At 43.1% G+C, this 20,252-nt stretch overlaps 3 protein-coding genes across 3 annotated transcripts in view; 1 reads left to right on the forward strand and 2 right to left on the reverse strand.

Annotated features, from left to right (window-relative positions):
• Positions 1–3,432, reverse strand: part of LOC115362761 (acid-sensing ion channel 1-like) — a 31,689-nt gene extending 28,257 nt beyond the window's left edge. The window contains exon 1 of the mRNA XM_030056829.1: positions 3,071–3,432. Coding sequence (XP_029912689.1) covers positions 3,071–3,432 — 362 coding nt within the window. The remainder of the gene's footprint in view (positions 1–3,070) is intronic.
• Positions 3,433–5,532: 2,100 nt separating this feature from the next.
• Positions 5,533–7,658, forward strand: spryd4 (SPRY domain containing 4). Its single transcript, XM_030054768.1, has 2 exons — positions 5,533–5,717; positions 6,640–7,658. The coding sequence occupies exons 1-2, from the start codon at positions 5,585–5,587 to the stop codon at positions 7,179–7,181; spliced, it is 675 nt and encodes a 224-aa protein (XP_029910628.1). The 5' UTR covers positions 5,533–5,584; the 3' UTR covers positions 7,182–7,658.
• Positions 7,659–9,133: 1,475 nt separating this feature from the next.
• gls2a (glutaminase 2a (liver, mitochondrial)) lies at positions 9,134–19,203 on the reverse strand. Its single transcript, XM_030055774.1, has 18 exons — positions 18,992–19,203; positions 18,471–18,558; positions 16,506–16,627; positions 14,284–14,413; positions 14,104–14,183; positions 13,822–13,985; positions 13,283–13,341; positions 11,892–11,924; positions 11,744–11,802; positions 11,590–11,656; positions 11,411–11,461; positions 11,105–11,281; positions 10,592–10,723; positions 10,342–10,431; positions 10,044–10,105; positions 9,621–9,697; positions 9,385–9,448; positions 9,134–9,290 (listed from the first exon to the last, which is right to left on the reverse strand). The coding sequence occupies exons 1-18, from the start codon at positions 19,201–19,203 to the stop codon at positions 9,134–9,136; spliced, it is 1,824 nt and encodes a 607-aa protein (XP_029911634.1).
• Positions 19,204–20,252: the final 1,049 nt, after the last annotated feature.

Here is a 20,252-nt window from a genome sequence, read left to right on the forward strand (position 1 = left end):
GAGATAACTAGAGCCTCGGTTTTCTGCTTTCAGAGTTGGAGGAAAAATTGTTTATATTCATAAATGTTGATTGGATTCTCCTAGGCCATATGAAAAACTCAAGCAATTCTTGTCTGAATTCTTAAAATGGTTGACATTTCCCTTTAATAATAAGCACAGAAATGAAGTATTAAAGGCAAGACAAAGGCGTCACAAGAAGAAAGGGAACTGATGAGGCTATTTTAGTGCAAGCTTGTTACCTGAGCCTTTTACTGAATGAATTGATTCCTGTCTTCCTGTTGCTTCCTTCCGCACAAGAAAACCAAATTTCCATGAACCAAAGCAATCTTTACTTTGATCAGAATCACACGTTAAATAAGATGTGTGCATGATGCCGTGTGCACTTTCAAATTGTTGTTCTTTTTCACACGCTGTAAACTGATGGTACTCTCTGATTTTGATTATTCATAAGCAGCTGGGTGCCCTTTATTTTGCATTCATGCCATCTCTATGTCAGATATGTTACTTCTGTGAGGGTGCACATGTGGATGAGTATGTGCATGTGCATGTGTGTCCTTATTTCAAATACACTGAGAATAAAAAGACCCGTGACTCACTGAGTGGGGAGCCTGCCATCCCACATAGTACACAGTATTATCAGTGGTGCTGGGATATTTCCTTTCATTTAGTGGAGCTCACTAAATCTGACCATGCTGCCCAGCATTAGGAGAGAGCAGAATAGCTGTAAATGCACACACTCTCTACCCTCTCTGTGATCTCCCACGGAGCTATTATTAAAAATGTCACCATTTTAATGGACTCACCAAAAAGCAGCTTGCGAGGATTTTTCAGAGAAAACTAGCTCAAATAAAAGCCGTTTGAAATTCTCATATGAATGTGGCCACTTTCAGAGATCTTCATCTGAATATGAACTTAAATTGATTTTTTGCATCACATACTGTAGGCTATACCTCCGAGTGCTTTCTATCCTTTCAGGAATTCCTTGGCTTACCTACCAGAAATTACAATGTAAATAAAAGCTGATTATGTATGAATTTCCAAACAAACCATACCACAAATCTATTTTGGTTCTTATTGACTAGAACACAAGAATGCACTACCATAAGATCCATGCACAGATATAAAATCACACACAATTTCCTTTTTTGTGAGGGTGAAGGGGCATTTAACATTCAGAGTAATTAAAAATGTGTGTTCAAAGCCAGACATATCAAACAAAAGCGCCCAAACAACTGATCATGAATTGCCTCATTCAGGTTAAATATTTGGTTGATAGATTGTCTGTGTCATTAGGATGAAAGGAGGCCTCACAGTGGCAGAGGTGAGATGCATGCTCCCCCGTGCAGACACTGTGCCTCTGTTTGATTAAAAGAGAGCTTAATTGAGGCAACGCTGTTACTCCCCACTGTTTGTGTAGTGGACAAACCTGCCAAGAAGGCACTTATGAGATAAAATCCCACAAGCACACAAGCCAACAGGATCAGCAATGGCTGACACTTCAGTGTGTGTGTGTGTGTGTGAAGCTTTAATATCATGCCACAAGACATTTCCCAGACCAATGACTCTGAACACAGGAAGTGGGAGGAGAAAGTTCTCAATTGGATTTCATGCCACAGGCACTTTCATTTATGGCTGAGGGTATAACAGCTAAGTGTGTAGCTGCAGTGCCTGTCTACCTTGCCTAGGGAGGCAGGATAATGAGCACTAAACCTGCTTCACAGAAACAATCCACAGTGTGTACAAGCCGAGATGATAACATTAATAAGAAAACTTGGTGCCCGAGTTTTGGCATTCCTCCTTATGCTCCATCACCTGAACAGTGGGATTAAAGAATGCATACATAAAAGTTAGTATGGCATGTGAATTTACCATTCCCACTGAAGAAACAGCATCCAGATGGCAAGCACCGATCATCAGTCACACCAGCATCACAGAGAAAATGCTAATTTTAGTGTTCAGCCTGGGATTATGATTAAAGATTTAGGATAGTGACTGTCTGTATACCCCACATAAAAGGAAAGCCACCAGAGGCATTTAGCGCTGTCTGCTGAGTCCTGTCCTCTATCTCTTTAACTGACAGCCTGTCACCAGTTCAGAACCCCTGTTTTAGCTACACGCTTTCTCTGACCTCCCATTTCTTCAAGCGCTCTGCCCTCCCTCCTCCTGTGTCTGCCACATCTGAGACACTGAGGAAACACTCTAAATGTCCACCACAAAATGTGGACACTCACATCCCACGCTGATTGTTTCATTATCACGCCTTAGCTGACATTTGAAGGAATATTACAACACCTTTGGGGATATAGCAACACATTTATCGCACTATTTCCAAGGCAGGGATTAGTCACGGTCTGTCTCTGTGTGAGATCTTCTCACTCCACCTCCCCTGTGCTTCTTGGAAAGCCCAGCGTATGATCTTAATCATTGAAAAATGTTATTCAAAGCTCTTCATTTTCAACACGAAAACTCTCCAGCCACCAAATTCTCTGACAGTTCTGAGGCAAAGATACTCAATGTGTGGCAGTAGATTTTTTTTTTTTTTTTTTTTTTTTTTAGCTTTGTTCAACTTCCATGAGGATTTGAATCTATAAATCATATTACCCAGAGCAGCTGCCATTTCACTTGTGCCATCAGAAGACAGCAGACTCTCAAGAAATTTCCTCCTGTGCATACACGCTGTGCCAGCCTCAGAATCCAGAGCCTTCAGTGGCACCGACAACACTGCTGGAGTTTAATGCCTCCGTTCATTCAAGCCTGACAAACCAAGGCCTGCTCTCCAAGCACTGAATGACTCAACAACAAGAAAGAAACTATTAGAGTCAATAAAGGCTCTTGTGAAAGTGTTAGGCGCACTTGCAGAATGTGAATGAACTTTCCAGATTCTGACAGAACCAGTGGCTCATATAAGAAGGGGAAATGGTGGGATACCTTGCAGAGAGTTTCCCTGATATGAAAGTATAATGTAAATGACCTGAGGCACACCAGAGAAAATTCAAACTCCAAGGTAATTGTTTGCGAGGGAGATTGAACTCTGTAGCTTGGAGTTTTGGTGAAGGTTGCTTACCCATACCTCTGGTTGAGCAAGGCCAGCAGCTCCCCTGCGTGGTACAAGTCGTTGCGCGTCACCCGACTGAAGCGGAACGCGTTCAGGTTGCAAAATGTGACAGCGGGGAACACCATCGCCGGGCTCGTGACCTCGTCCAGTTTGGTGACGTGGGGATACTCCAAGTAGAAGTGGATGCGATCCACGCACACGTAGAGCAAGAAGGTCAGGGAGCCGAGGAAGAACACGACCCACAGGCAGCGCTTGATGCAAACCCGCTCGTAGGTGAAGATGTGCGAGATTCCGTGCAGGGTTGAATTGTGCGCAAAAACTTGTATGGGCGGAGGTTGATTCGTGTCCATCTCCTCGGTTTCTACTTTGAGATCCATTGTGACCGAGTCGGAATGCAAAAGTCGGAAAACAGATTCAAAACACTCGCGGTTCCGCTGACAGCGAACTGTCTTTAACTACATAGTACAAGTGTTATTCACTGCGCTGGCGAGAGAGGTGTGCGCAACCATAGTTGACGTGGTGTTTTGAATTAAAAGCGGTCATTAAAATCGGAGCCTGTGTACACCTGTGGCATACACCGTCATTATCCATCCAAGCAGTGGCAAGCGTGCAGAAAACCACCCTTGGACTTGCTGCGGCGTGGTCGCCATCCCTCACACGGACTGATGGAAAAACATATCGAGCATCCGCTGCTCCTCAAAGTCAGACGAGCACGAATTGGGAGCAGGAGTTAAGCATTTCAGCAAGAGGAAGAGCATGCATAACCAAGATGACTCAAAGGCATGCATACCCTTAATAAATTATTGTCCATCACCACGGCGCTGCTGCATGCTGGCAGTGTTGTTTTGCAGTTTTCTCATTGGCTTAAGGCAAAGAAGCTGAGAAAAGGTCTAACAAAGTGTTTTATCAGCCTGGTCGATTATTAGTGCATTGAAGCATATCATCCCAGCATGCCAAGAAGAGGAATCCCGGAGCCTGAAAAGAAAAAATCCTTTTGACACTTCAGCTCATTTATTAAGAGTTCCCCTGTGGCCAATTTTTTGTTTTTGTTGCATGCACCCTCCAATCCGCTGGATCGGGGCTGGAAATCTTCTCTGGGACCTGAAAACGTCTTTTATAGAGTAAGAAGCCTATTCTGGTCGGTTGTGAGTCGTGAGCTTTCCCATCTCCTGCATTTGTGTCTGGCGGCAGCGATGGACGGAGCAGAGCCCAGAGGAGAGAGCTGCTTTAAGTGGACTGACTCGCTGCTATTCACTCGTGAGCTCCGAGTTAATTAGTTTTAAGTCCTCAAGACCACAACCCACACAGTGTGCACGCGCATATAACCGAGACACCGTGTGTGTGTGTGTGTGTGTATGTGTGTGTGTGTGTGAGAGAGAGAGAGAGAGAGAGAGAGAAACCGAGAGATCGAGCGAGAGAGAGAGAGAGAGAATCGTCTTATTTATCTCTAACTTATTTTATTTACTTTATTCCCCAAATTACCTCGGATCTGGTCTGAACCACCCGGATGTCAGCTATTAACCTCACCACAAATCCGCTTCTGTGGCCAAATGTTATTACCAAGAAAGCAAAAAAGCAACAGTGACAAGCGCAGTGTAGCCTATATATCTGAACATGAATAAACCATGATACTTAGTCCCCAACGGGATACAGGGAGTGGGGGGTGAAAAAATGAATCTGGCTGGGTAACAAGACTGACTCAACCTCAGTTAATACAACAAAATATTTATTAGACTTCATGAAAGATGCAGGGGCCAACTTAAATCATCAACATGTCATAAATAAATCAATAAATATATAAATAAATGAATAAAATCAAAATCCTGTGTGAGACAAGTGTTTCCCTTAACCCCGGGCATTTCGTTGCATATCTCAAATCCAACACACACACACACACACACACACACACACACACACACACACAATCGAACAAATGTGACAAACCTTTAGCTAAATCTCGACTAAAAGTTTTTTTTTTTCCTTCCCAAAGGGTGCACAATTTCCAAACAGCCTGCGGACATGAACGGTAACATGAACACGAATGATATTAGTTTTCCCAGTGACTAGCAGTGAGACAAATTGCTATTACCATTGCATTAATAATTGAATTATCCAAAAATGATATCCCAACCCACAGCCCTCTCAGCTGGAGAATGTACACTGGCACAATGGCTGACAAAAACACTTGAATTCACTGCACTTTCTCTGATCATTCAAGAGTATTAACTGAGTTTTCCTGAATTTTGGGGGTTAGAGAGGACACACGCAACAATGTTTGGTATGTAACAATGAGGTCCAATGAAAAGTGCAGCCAATACGCAAACCAACAGTATGTCTTGACCAATAATGAGGCAAGTTCGCCAAACCAACACCTCCCGGCAGCGCTGGCCGCTGTCCGTGGTGCTGATGATGTGATGTTTGGCGTTTGGGCGCTGTATTCCTCTCCGCGCCGGTAGGTGGCACCAGAGCGCAGCGAGAGCTCATTTTCATCACAGGCGAAGGAAACACAAACATGCGAGAGGGGTGAAGATGGCGATACCCGCTAGCTTAGCACGTTTTTGTCGCCTGTCGGGACGGACTCTGGTCTCTCTGCCTGGCCGAAACAGGCGGCAGATACCCGTGTCAGCGAGAAGATGGTACACATCGAGGTCGCCGGTAAATAGTGAGTGAACCGTTTCGTAAAACTTGTTGAAATACGAGGCCTGTGGCTGTAGTTTCAGCTCAGAGGTCAGTGCTGATAGTTAGCCCACCGTCAGGACGTCTATTATCGGACACGCAACTAAATCCAAACTTTGCTAATAACGTCACCTGTTGTTGTGGCTTTTCCCCCGGCCTGCACAACACTGTCACCCTGTCCCATTTGTTTGAACAATACACACTGACACAAGCGGACTTACCAGAAAACATGTAGCTAACTGTGTTTTGCTGTTACCTTGGACTGACAGCGCCCATCCCCTCTGAGATTTAAAAAAAAAAAAAAAAAAAAAAAAAAAAATCAAACTCTGAAATGTTGTTGTGTTATTGCAAATGTTTACACATGATTTGTTAAATAAGCTCATATACTGATGACAGTATATGAGGTTTTATCGTCTCAGCTTGAAACGGAAAGCAACCTGACAGACAAAGTTGTGTCCGATAATGCATGTGTCAAGGCTAGCTGGGGGTGGATGGGCGCATTTACACTGGATTTCCTCCAAGTGTTTACCCCCCAAATTTTCGCACACATTGTGATAGTCAGTACCTGAGGTGTTCTCTAGCGGATGATGATATTGCAAGTAATTGATGAGCTTAACCGGTTTGCATGCAAGTTAAATTTACTTTCGTGTCGTATGTACTCAGGTTGCAGTGTCTAAAGCTTAGTCATTGTTGACAGACAAGGTCGGGCTTGTCTGACCTGATCTCTGAGCTGCACTATCAGTTGTGTGTAAATTGGTTATATAAGACAGCCACATTACATCTTCTTGCCAGGAATAATCTCTAGTTGTTTGGGTTATTATCACAGTTCAGTATATATACAGTGTTGAAAAAATAAACAAGCATTTTTACACTTAGACTTAATTTTCTGATGATGTTGTTCTTGGTAGACCTGCAGTTCAGACTTGATGAGAGGACAGCACACAGCAGTCTGGACCTCTTCAAGAAAGACACTGGTGTGATCTACCGCATGCTGGGTCTGGACCCCAGCCACGTCCAAGACAACCCCGAGCGCTTCCGCGACTGGGCAGTCGTGTTTGGCGATGAGAAGATCACAGGCGGGAGCCATTACTGGGAGGTTACAGTCAAAAAGTCCCAAGAGTTTCGACTGGGTGTGGCCGAGGCTCTGATGTCCCGGGATGACTGCGTGGGCACCAACAGCTCCTCCTGGGTGTTTGGCTATGCCCAGCGCAAATGGTTTGCCATGACCAACAACAAGATTGTCCCTGTGACGCTGGTCGGCAAGCCGGACCGTGTAGGCATCCTGCTGGACTACGAGGCTGGCCTGCTGGGGCTGGTGGACGTCCAGAAACCCAAGGTCATCCACACCATCAAGGCCCAGTTCAGGGGTCCCCTCTGCCCAGCGTTTGGACTTTGGGACGGGGAGTTGCTAACACACTCTGGCCTGGAGCAACCTGCGGGCTTGAAGTGAAGCACAAGGGCAGCTGTGGGTGATCCTGCTGCTTGCTGCGAGGGGCCTTGGGGCTTGGATATGCAGTGATTTGGTACCTTGGCAACATTTATTGTAACGGTATCTTTAATATCTGTCCAGGAAAGAAAACGGTATCTCTGTCAGAATTCAGCTAAAGCTTAATTTCTGGTGTTGGTCCATTATCCATGGTCTGGTCAGTTCATAACCATGACTCTTAACAATGCAAGTTCATACTTTATGTATGTCACACAACCTCAGGCAGATTTATCTCTGTGTTTTTCTATGTCCATCATGTCTCAGTCAGACTAATGTGAAATGCAAGTTTGATTATAGAGTATCTTTTTGAGGGGAACATTAACTGCTTTTGCCATTGCTCTGGCATTATCAATGCTGCCATCATGCTTAAAACAAAACCTTTTTTTGTAGTCTCATGTTCATACTATGTATTGTTTAATAAAATGACATCATCGAAGTGCTTTTCATGTTTCTTTTATTTACAGCAAGGTGACACATTTTTTAGACTGACAGAATAAAGCTTAGCTTTGAAGTCACACCAGAGGAATCATTTGACTGAAGAGCAAAAGTTAACAACCAAATAAAATCATTCACTTGATGTGATTTAATTGCAGAAAACCCATCTTATATCACACAACTTAACTGAGCATTTACACCGAGCAGACTGTCACTCCACAATGGTGTGACTTTGACCTTAAAGTGTGCGGCGCAATAGAAAGCAAACCATAGCTTTCCTGAAATGCCGTTGTTTTCAACCCAAACTGTGTCTGCTTTGCAACTGCAGTTTGCAGTTTTCTTTCCTTCAACATATTTTAACTTTGTGCTGAAGAGTGACACAAATGTGATTTGTCTCAAACACTGAAGACTAAATAATTTACATAAATAACAGGAAGGCAGTTGACATTACAAGTGCTCTTTGCATGGATCAGGTGCTTCATGACGTGTAGACGACCAGTTGCATGTATTGACTACTTCTCAAATGTAAAAGAAAAGAAAAAAATGGCTACAGTGTGACTTGGATTTGTTTGAAGCGGAAGAGGCCTGCCTTTTCCATTAGAGAACAAATAGTCAGTACAAGCAACTGGTCAGTCCGTGCAACTAATGTCACACTTCACTCTCACAGGCATAAGGTGAAATAGAACTCACAAGAAGCAATTTCTCAAAAAAAAAAAAAAAAAAAAAGAAATTACAACCTAATCATATTATACATCTCAATCAACATGACAAGCGTAGCAGTGGATACATCAGAATATGTTGAGCTGGCTTATAAAACGCAATGAACCCACAGCATCTGCTGAAATGAAACTCTCTTTCCAATGTGCACACACACGATCGCCACTGAATTACTTCCTTTTGAGGTAGAATAATTAACACAGCGGAGCTCAAGTCCGCCAATAACGTCACTAACCAAGCCAAAGTTATGGAATTGTGCCTTCATTACACTGGAGCATAAAATGCACTGACTAAATAGTGATATTGGCTCTGGTGAAGCAAAACGTGATTCGGTACGTTAGAAAAAAATAAATAATAAGCATATACATATTTACATCACAGTGGCATTTTCCAGCAGCAGCCGAGCACAAAATGCTGTTTACTGTTAAGGTGGCGACTGTAACAACATCATGACATTTGGTTACAGACAAAATAAAATCCACCTTGCTCCAGATAAGCAACATTTGGCATGTTGCTGCCTTTTATAGCGCTATGTTGAAAGTTTACATCCTTGAACCGTTCCCCCAGTGTACAGAAATGCAACAAAAAGGCTTTTAATTCTGCAATGGACAATCTCTAAGCTTGGATCACAGCACGTATCACATGAGTAAAGATACACTCATTTATTGTTTCAATGATGCTGTCTGCTTTCTTTTGTGCGCATAAGGTTTTTGGTATTAAACAGAACACACGGCCTATATTTCCATGACAATCCTCACTATGGCTCAAACAACACTCTTCAGTGTTTCCATTGTGGCCTTCTGCTCCTCTGTGTCCGATTGTGAATCGATGTCAGAGTACACACGCTGGTACTCCTCCAGGACCGACACCACAGCGCTGTGGCTAAACTGCATGGCATCATCGAGGGGGGTGTTACCCCATCTGATGAGGAAGACAAGGTGATATGGAGATGGGTACATTGTCATAATTAATAATATTCCTACATTTGATAATGTGAACATATGTGCATACATACCTGTCTTTCACATTGGGATTCACTTTACACACTTCTGTAAGGAAGATGACAGCTTCCACATGGCCTAAAATAAAAAAGTGAGCAGTCCCATGTCAGTGCAAGTCATTATTTCAGTGAGACCATATTTCCAAAACCAGCTCAATGCATTGTTATGCAAATGTCATACTTCATTTATTCTATTTTTAATATCTAGCAGACATTATTGAAGAATGAATTAACTAATGATGAAGTGTCACCTTCGGCGGCAGCAATGTGGAGTGCCGTGCGAGAGTCATAGTCTCTCTGCTCCATGTTCACAGCTGAAAGGGCAAACCTGAAGGGATGACCATGAAGAGCAGACGCAGGAGCACAAAGAGAGAGTGAGAGAGAGAGAGAGAGAGAGAGAGAGAGAGAGAGAGAGAGAGAGAGAGAGAGAGAGAGAGAATGCATATGGAAAGGTTGACTTAAATGGTAGATGGTTAACTGTCATTTTCTGCGTCTTGCTGAATAGCCCTCAAATTGTGAAAGAAAAGAAATTGTGGTGCATAAATATGAAAGGAGAAATATTCAAAAGCCTGTGAATGAATAATTAAGATTGTATCATCTGACTGTCGTCCACTGGTCTGGCACAAGAGCCTTGTGATGAAAAAAGGAAAGGCACAGTTCCTCTTTTTACTTGCCTCCTCAGAGCACCGACGTCGCCGCTGTAGGCTGCAAACATCAGGTTCACCACTGACTTGTTCTGACAAGGGAAAAGGCAATTGTTATGATAGTGGATTGTTTCTAAAAATGGCACAGAGAGAACGCTGTCTGATTGATCATGTGACCACCTATTATACTGGGAAGCACGGGAAGCACAGGGCCTGCAGTTCAACTCTGGGGAGAAGACTCAGCCCATAAAGGCAGCAATAGCTCTTACAGCCTGGATGAAAGCTATAAAATACAGGATATAGATGTGCAAGTGAAGGCAGCTCTTACTAGGTCGTCATATACTCTTCTGGGGTCATTCTTCTTAGTGAAGTGCCTCAGGTTGTCGTAGTTGTGAAAGTTGAAGTTGGACACCAGGTTCTAATCAATCAAAGGTTGAATGAGATGAAATACTTGGAGCATAAAATAGCCCTTTGTTTATATAATCTATCAAGATGAAATATGATATCCATGGGCCCACACTGGACAATTCGTTATATTCAAGAATGAATAATGACAAAGTGATAGGGCGAACACACACCTGACAAAAGTGAATTCCACGAACACTGTTTCCTGTCCGGTCCAACGGTGGGGACCAGCACATCATCCCCATCACATTGGGGACCACCAACAGCACAGCTCCTGAAACGCCTGATTTGGCAGGCAGGCCCACCTATATGACAAGCAACAATATTTATAGATATCACTAAAGATATTTACACACACACCCTGATCTGAGCCCTCCTGGAGAGCAAGAAAAAAAAAGCCCAAAGCCAAAAAGGGACAAAATGTAAGAAATCTTGGCAAGGATCACAGAGAGAGGGAAGTCTCTTCTAGGCCAGCCAGGAGTGCAATAGGTGCAGTGATGGCAATTATTAGTTTAAATCAAGAGAAATCAAATAAAAACAAATCTAATCCAGAACAGATTATTGCAGACCTGATAAACAGGAACAGACAAACAAGCAGGCAAAGCACGAATGAAAGGACGAACAGCAAAATCAGAAAACGAGCAACCCGCCCTTTCAAACTGATCATCAAATTCCCAGCAACTCACGTGGAAGGCGAACTGTCCCGAGAAGTCGTACATCCCACAGGAGTGCATGAGGCTCAGGGTGTTGCGCACCGCCTCAGCACTCAGCACACGCTCGCCTGTGATTGGACAGATGCCCCCGTTGGCCAGGGTGGCAGCAATGACACTTCCTGACTCGCAGGTCACTTCGATGGAACACAACTAGTATGATTAAAAAAAAACAAAAAACAAAAAAAAAACAATGAGACCTTTGCTACGCCAGAGAGACCTGGAGAGGAGTTTCATCCATTTCCATCTGCAAAACATGATCTCAGTGGTGCACAGTCTCACCTGAAAGTAGAAGTCGAGGGCCGCAATCATATCTGAGTTACTGGGAAAGCACTAAAAAGACAATAACTTCAATCAGTACATAGCACAGATATTCAGTTCTGCTAAAATGCCATTCTGAAAAATTTAACCAACACTTGAAAATATCAGTGAAACACCACACAAAGCTCCGCAAGACTCACTTTCTTCTCTTTGAGATAATAACCAATCGCATAATTCCGATCACCGGTCTCCTTCTCTGACTGGAAGCTGCAAGAATGTAACAGTGATGAGAAACTGTATTTCATGTGCTGCGGGCAAATTAGGATGCATTTTCTTTAACAGCGCCACACTCACGTTGCATTGCTGAAGCCCAAATACTCATTGCCAGCCATGCTCTTCAAGAAGTCCATTACCTACAATAATACCATTTGTTTCAGTTGGGCGATGCAACAAATGGGTCTTAGGATATTAAAGTTTGAAAGTGAAAAATGATGGTACTTACATAGTCAAATCTCTCGGCCTTGTTTGAAACAGGCTGTCAAAAGAGGGGAAAATTCAGTTTAGATGCGCTTTTTATGAGCACATTAAGGGTCACTGAGGCCCTATAGGTGGCAGTGTTTGAGTACTTTGACATTAGGGCATGGTTAACAGTCTGATGTTTGGTGTGACGTGTGGAGGGTGCCTCTCTGCCGGTCAGACCATGAGGCAATGTGAGGACTGCTGGCATGGGCTGAGAGCTCGGGGGCAGGTTGAATTTCAAGGTCTGGTGAAAGATAGTTGCCAAGTTGTAAAGTCACCACACATGGAAGGTATTGTTTTTCCCTTATTGCTTTTACTGGTGCTCTCTGCAAAGGTTAAAGATGATATCAAATATTGTTTTGAGCTGAAAGGATGACCTTAGATTAAATTTCATGGTCAATAATGAAGCTGGCTTTATGTGTCTCCCAGCGGTTTCTCCCTGATATGCCAACGGCTTTTTCAAGAAAACTCATAAACTTGTGACATTTATACATCGCAGGTGTAACAGCTCCCATCAGGGCATAAATGCTGCAGAAAATCAAAACACCGTTCAACTTTTCCTTCTATTCTCCATCTTCTTCCTTGCGGATAAAACCCTGAACTCCCATGTGTGTATGCATACAACCTTATCACTGATTATGCAAACAAGACGCGAATGTGTTCACGCCCATATACTCCTGCACGCAAAACTACATGCTCAAACAAACAAGGGTGGCTTACACATCCACTATTTCCTGAGTTGCAATTGGTCAGACAAACGCGCACACCCCCATATTCAAGCCCCTCCCCCACCGTTGAACCTGACCCATTTTTGATAAGAGGCCTGTCTGTCGAACGCACGCGGTCAGAAAGAAGACAAACTCAGCAGAGGAGATACACACACCCATATATGGGTGCCATCCACCTACACATGTCACACTAAGGCCAAAGCTGAAGGATGGCCTGACTGGCAAGTCAATCAAATGGTGTGGCTGACCATAGTCCAGCTACTAAGGTCACTACATGATCAACAAGCGGCTGATTGATTAGTTAGGTCAATATGACAGCTGCTCCTGACATTGTACCTTTATAAGTCACTCTGCATTGGAACAATACCTTGCAGGACTTAAGTTTACAAGTTATGTGATGTATGTATAAGAGTTAATGTAATAAATTCAATGTGCTCTATATCTGTCACAGCATGGCAGTGAACTTTTAGTTGTTCCAGGGATGCCACACAACGTTTTGCCCCGCTGACCACCCTCATTAATAAGATCCAATAGTGTGTGTTCTATAATGAAAATGTCAGCATACACAAACCCACAGTGTTTTGTTGATTCTGCATGTCTGCTCTCCTATTGATCTATTCACTATTGAAAAGCCTTTAGATTTTACCTTTATTAAAGAACTGATGACTATGGCTCCAGCATTCACCATGGGGTTGTGTGGTTTATCTGCATGAGAAATGAAAGCATGTTATCACAGGCTTGCAGCTACAGCCACGAGGGCAATAAACTACTGAGACTGCAAAGGAGTTTAAACAGCGGGACCTAAAACAACACTGGATGGTAAAATTGAACACATGCATGCATGGTCTTGCCCACAGTCCATCTGTGAGGCAACCTGACAATATGCTGTTCTGCTAGTAAAATCATGGTAGTGTCTTTGCTGCTTATTAAACAGCCAATGTTTCCAATGTTTCTCAATGACCTGCAGGTGAAGAGGGGGGATTATTTATTTTTGCTTAACACAATCATTAACCAAGGTCAGGATTAATCATACCTTACATTATTGATTTCAGTTTGTCATTGGGTAATAAAATATTTCCCATCAGCACTTAGTCAACTGCAGTCCAAAACAAAAAACTTTGAAATCAGGACAGATATCAAGAGACCACATGTCAAATGAAAGTCCATATTAGACCCATCTCTTACCCTCCTCATCAAGTGACAGCTTGTTGAACCTGAGTCCACTGGGCTCTTTGCCGACAAACTGGTGCACTCGCTCGGTGCCCAGCTCGTGCACAGCCATGGCATACCCCAGGGGCTTCACACATGACTGCAGACAGAAAGGAACCTTGGTGTCGCCCACAGAGTGTCTTCAAGAGGCCGCAATGGAGAGCCAGGAAGAAAACGAGAGGAGAGTTTAGCAGAGAGTGAGCACGATGGATGGTTTTTGCTTGGAGACGAAGTATTTGAGTGAAGTCGTGATGTTACCTCTGTCCATCGATTGTGCACAGAGATACACCCCAAAGATCAGGACTGAACTTAGCCAGCTGAGGAATGTAATCCGCTACCTGGACACAGACAGAGATTAAGAGAGAACTTGTGAATGTACTGCAATGAGCAAAGTGCATGTACTGCATGTGTGTGTGCTGGTATTCCTCCCTTACTTACTTGTCCTCCTTCCTCTCGTTGTGCGAGATCATATATCCTGTCGATGTGCAGGATAAACTCTTCAAAGTCTGGGATGATGAACTTTTTCCTGAAGGCCTGAGTCAGCAAAATGACATTGTTGCCCACACACCTGAAGGACAACATATAAAAATGTGCCGTCATAAAGAGAAGGACATACCACACCACGTCAAACATGTGTGATGATGCAGAGGGTTTAGTTGTGGATTTCTCACAGTTTCTCCAATTAAATTAAAACATTGAACAAAGCACATATCCGGGTTACAATTTTAGTTATATGGGCATTTCTCAGGGGGACTCAGTCTTCTAGCCCGTAGGTAAACTTGAATGACAAGGAAGAAACTTTGGACAAAGGTCATTATTAAGCTAATTACTACAAAAATGCAAATATTTCCATGTAAATATGCTTTCTGTGTTATAAATACTAAAATTATAGAGCATTTTTTCTCATTAATATTCTAATGTTGCAACAAGGTGCTCCAAAGCCTAATCAGATCATTTACAGGGAGAACCTGTGTTGTAAGTATGAAGTTTCAGTCATGTATTGTTTTTTTGAGTCAATGTGTTCTTAAGAATGTCTGCACGCAGAAAGACAGTCAGACAGACACTACCATGATGACACAAGTTACATAAAAATAGCAAGGGCTTCTTTTTAATTCATGCATGGCCACAGCATTCGTGCTTTTGGAAGGTCAGCAGGTAGCAGAAAGAAATCGGCAAGCCTGGCAGGTTTGAACGTGGAAGGTCACTCAGGTTTACTAGCGAACTTGGAAATGTATAAGATTCGACTGTTTAAGATTCAGTTCAGTCGGAGTCTGGAGTTTTAGTTGTATGAACATTTCTCAGAGGCAGAGATAATCTCATTGGTGTGTCTGCTTCAGTCTCCTCGGTGGGAGGAGCAAAAGAACCGCAACATTTCTGGCTGATGACTGAAAAATGCAAGAAAAGGTTGTGTACTTCCAATACTGTGACGCCTTTTCTACTAATGAGAAGCTGCATTCTCCTTATTTAGTGCTCCTTTGCCATTGTGTTGGGAAACTATCAATAGAGTAACAGGTGAATTTGTAATCTAAATTATTTCCCCATGATTTATAATGGGCTCACAGTGACCTACTTCCAGCTAATAAGAACCAATAGTGCTTAGTAAACAACCACAACAATGATTACACTTTCCTATGCACAGTATTATAAGTAACATTTGTAAGTTTAGGATCTCAAAGAAAGGAAAGTGACTTCTGTAACTGCTGGGCTAAACTGAAATATCTGGCCCGCAGCCCTAACTAATCCAAGGCGATGCTAGCGTGAGGCTTTGGGACACAAGGGAGGAGAGTGGAGAGAGACTGCATTATTCATACAGGACATTTTCTCAAAAAATAGGAGATAGCGCTCTCTATTTCCAGTAGCCTATTTATAGTGAGCTCTTGAGTGTTCTTCAGGAATGGATAACGGTGTCACCTTGCAAATTTGAGACAACAACAAAAAAAATGAATAAGATGTGACTAATTATGCCCTCAAAAATTTGCTGGATTATGTAATGAGCTGCTGTTACAAGCTTTGAATCACAGCTGCATTCAGTAAGTGGTCCCTGCCGATTAACAAATTATAGGCAGGCTGTAGTCTGGATGGTTCAGAGCTTGCTGATAAATCCTTTAATATGACTCTGTCTGTCAGGAGTCCAACCAGAGCGATGCCCTTTTATTAACTCAACTGGACACCTGTCCGTCTCCACCCTCTTTTATTTTTTTTCTTTTGGCTTCAGCATGCATACACGTGAATTTGACTTGCAGCAGCTGTTAGCCATAAAACACCTGTCTGCTTTCCAGGTCTCTGGGAATCAAATAGCCCTGACTGCAGATCACCGGTTTTATACGACCCTAATCAAGTATTACTTAACCTTCACCTGGCCTAACCCTGCGCCCCCCTCTGCCCTATGCCCCTGCTTTATTTTTAGGAACCTCCTCAGATTAATTTGCAGTTTTCACAAGTTACTCTGCCCATGTGAGCTTCAAGCAGGAGGGAGTCTAGACAAAACTAGAACTCATACCAGATATACCTCACTGTTTGCAATATTGTGGATTTGCAGCAGTGAGAAAAATAATGTTTATTTAAGTCAAGTGTGTGTCCACTGTGCTTTGGACATGCAGGCAGTGGTTGATATGTCCATTTGAAGAATTGCATACATAAATAAACAAAGCTTTTCTCACCTTCTGAAGAGCTTCTGGTCCACCATGACCACCCCGGAGGAGTCACGTGTTGATTTACGCATCTGACGGAAACAATCGTGCAGCCGGGGATCAGACATCAACAAACCTGTTTTTTTCAAAGCCTGCGGAGGACAGAGATAAGGGAATTTTTGAAAGCATGAAAAAAGAAGCGAGAAGAATACAGAAACATGTGCAGAGATGTGGTCAGAAATGTCACTCTATGCAGCACTCCTGCTTTTAGATCAAAGGTGCAACAAACTGCATGTAGTGTCAATTAACAGGATATCAAAATTTGTGCAGATGAACTATTAAGTTACTGTACTTCAAAGGCTCAAAGCGTCCCTGCATGTGACCCTGGAGGAAATACGGGTGCAGGCTGGATCTCTGGAATGCCTCTTGCAAGCCAAACTGTGGCCATGCTGACAGCAACAGTATGAAGCGTGTGGCTATTTTGGGGGACATCATGTGCACAAGCCTCCAGACCAGAGAGGCTCCCGGTTATTTTCAAGCTCATCTCGTCTGATAACTGATTCAATGAACTCCCAGTACAAACGCGTTGCTGGGAGCTCGCTGTTGCTGTTGTATTATGTCAGCAGGACACATGAGTCACTGACTGTAGCCTCAGGGAAGTAAATACTAACTTGTGAAAGCATTCATGGTGTTACAGTATTTATTGTACAATGTCATCTTGCCTTCACAGGGTTGACAGTTGCTGCTGAGGGCTGAATGTATGAGCTATGGTGCAATATTTCACGATTCCCACCTTGATATGTTAAATTAAAATTTCCTATAGAGATATGAAGATTTTCCCCCACCAGTTTAAAGGAGCTCTACGCAGAATGGCCTGGGATTGAATGAAACAGGGACTCTTTAGACTCAACTGACAAAAAGGCGGAACAAGCGTCACTAAGTTGGTCTGACGATGAGACTCATTCAAACTCAACCATCAAATTATATGCTTAGTATCCCACATTTTTCCCAGTTGACTCTAAAGGGTCCTCACTTCAATCGACCCTAGGCAATTCTGCATGCTGTAGTGCTCCTTTAAACCTATTATGGCCAGGCTAAATTTATGTTTGGGAAAAATGATCCATCTGCCATAAAACCTCTAAGCACGCACGTCACATCCTCCGAGTAACATAATCATGGCAATTTTACCGCGCCACTGAATAATAGTTTCACGGTCCCTGTCTTGCCCATGCCTCTATCTCCAAACACGTTCATTCACCCGTGATGTAACACGAAGCCACCTGTGTTGACACACTCCTGTTCTCCGAGACGTGCCCTCACAACCAAATGGCTGAGTTGCCATAGATGCCATGGCAACAGCATGGCCCTTCTTGACTTTTGGATGTCTCTCACGTGCCACATGAAGATAAAGAAGCTGTGAGGGCGTGACGACTCGAAAGTTTAAAGCCATATCTTGGTAAATATCACAGCACGCTCAAACTCCACTCAGTCTTTTAATAGATACTTTTTCCATCCATCTGTGCATGAACGTGAAGGGGCCCTGGCAAGGCTCTGAACTCCTAACGCCTTTATGCCTCTTAAATACTGTCTCCTTGGATATGTACGTGTGCGTGCGCGTGTGCTTGTACAGCCTCATAAATGATCAAATATTGATTAAGATTCCACAATTTAACAGTTATTAGTTTGTGAAGATGAATGTTGTCATTTTCAAGGATGGTTACATCAGTATTACAACTATATATTTAGTCGTATTACATAAGGAATTCCCAAAATGCCTTTAAAACCTGACCCCCTGTACGGCAGGAGAAACTTTACGATGGGTCCCTGTTGCAGCTCATCTTACCAAGAGGTGGCTGAGCTAAAGTCAAAGGTCCTTTTAGGAAATAGAATGTGTCACAGGACAGAATGTATCTGTGTGCATGTTCGAGTGCGCCATGGAAAAGTCAAAACAGTCCTTGGCGTGACAGTGAAAGGATGAATGTGCTGGTGACTCACAGAGATGAACTGGGAGAGAGGGATCATCTCTTTGCCTTCAGTGATGGTGTAGAAAAGTAGGTCCTCCAGCCCAGAAATCAACCTATTTCTGCCAAAACAAAGCACAGACTCTCATACTGTGTTATGATTTTCAAGCCTGCAACAGGCTCAGTGTAAATATCAAAACAAAAGCATAAATGGTGTTAACCTGCTATGTCAACAGTATAGCCTGTAGTGGAAACACTGCCAAACATGCTGGGCAAGTAATGACCTAGTTCTCTATATGTGCGTTTGTGTGTGTGTATGTGTGTGTGTGTGTGAGTGAGAGAGAGAGAGAGAAAGCGGGAGAGAGAAAAAGAGGGAGAGAGGGAGGGAGAGAGAGAGGGAGAGTGGCATTTTGGCATTTTTTCCCTCTAGGAATAATATGTAACAATATTCTAGGAACATTGTGATGAATATCTCAGGAATATTTCAGTGATTTTTCATTTGTTGTTGTTGTTTGTTGTTGTTGTTATTGTTACGGACAGACTGCTGTAACCTACTTGTAGCGTCCTTGGTCCACATCAGAGCCAGAGTCGTGATGAAAGGATCTATGGATGTGCGGTGATGCTGCGCCCCAGTAGGGGAGTTGAACAGGTTGCTGTGTTCGGGATAAGACAGTGCTGTCAGCTCCAGCTCTGGCAGAGGCCGCTGCATTTTTAAGCACTTGGAGAATTCCTGGGTTGGCTGTCCGCAGACTTTTCAGGCAATGCATTGTGATAAGTAGGTCTGTAACTTTAAAAACTCAATAGACTAAAAAAGAAGTCCTACTAGTTCATCTGGAGGAATATTTGTGACAAGTGCCTCCTGCTCCTTGGAGGTTTTAATACCAGCTGTCCCGCAGCCAAGCTGAAGTGAGGGCTGCTGCTTGGAGGAGGGGCCGTGACACGTGAGTTGACAGAATGAAGGGGTCAGTGACCAATGGCAACTCAATCCAACTGGGGAATAGTTTGATTTACCACATAGGTATGAATGTGTTGAAAGGGCTAGTGAAATTCAAAATGAAAAACAACTCTAATATGCCTATTATTGCTATAGGGAATTTTACACTTACAGTTGTGGTGTGGTATGTATGTGGTACATTGTGACTGTACAGTGACCTTAGTGTTTTGTTTTTTTTTTTATTAGTATTGTTTTTTCTCCTATGGTAACACAATAATATTCCAACTGTATACCTGCTGGGATCTAAAAATTCCTTTATTATGTGCGTTGCATCTTAAAATTCATGACAAGGTTACCCTAGTTCTCCCGTCATAGGGGAAGCTGACCTATTTTCTGAGTGCCTGGGACAGGCAGGGGCCTGGAAAGTTCTTCAAATTGTTTGTTTGCTTGCATGGGGCACACAGAAGGACAGATATTATTACTCTTTGGACACTATCACTGCACTGTTATTCTACTGAACTTTTACAGATGTGCACAGTAATCATGATATGTGAGTACAGTTGCATCCATGGGCCCATATTTGGCTCTACACTGTGTTTAATGGGATGACAGGGTGAGAGGAGCTCATATTGCCAAACAACAGACCTCATCTTTCAATGCTGCAGCAACTGTGGCAGCACCAGGCCAACAGGGTGCATAAAATTCACATGGGGAGCACAAGTCATAATGATATTCATAATTTAGATGGTCTAAAATTGTGATTTGACTCAGGTTTAACCTGTTTAACCAGTTTGAACCAGACCAGTTTGGTCTGGTGCAAATGAGCCTGCAGGCCTTTGTTGTTGGCCAGACAAGGTGGGTGAGAAGTCATGTCGGGATGCC

The sequence above is a fragment of the Myripristis murdjan genome, chromosome 7 (assembly GCF_902150065.1).
Source record: "Myripristis murdjan chromosome 7, fMyrMur1.1, whole genome shotgun sequence".
NCBI classification, from domain to species: Eukaryota; Metazoa; Chordata; class Actinopteri; order Holocentriformes; family Holocentridae; genus Myripristis; species Myripristis murdjan.

Coding starts and splice junctions, on each gene's coding strand:
- spryd4 (XM_030054768.1), top strand. CDS start 5,585: ATGGCGATACCCGCTAGCTTAGCACGTTTTTGTCGCCTGTCGGGACGG. Junction 5,718..6,639: donor ATCGAGGTCGCCGGTAAATA/GTGAGTGAACCG, acceptor TGTTCTTGGTAG/ACCTGCAGTTCAGACTTGAT.
- gls2a (XM_030055774.1), bottom strand. CDS start 19,203: ATGCATTGCCTGAAAAGTCTGCGGACAGCCAACCCAGGAATTCTCCAA. Junction 11,925..13,282: donor TCATCAGTTCTTTAATAAAG/GTAAAATCTAAA, acceptor CTCTTTTGACAG/CCTGTTTCAAACAAGGCCGA. Junction 9,698..10,043: donor GACGTCGGTGCTCTGAGGAG/GCAAGTAAAAAG, acceptor TCATCCCTTCAG/GTTTGCCCTTTCAGCTGTGA.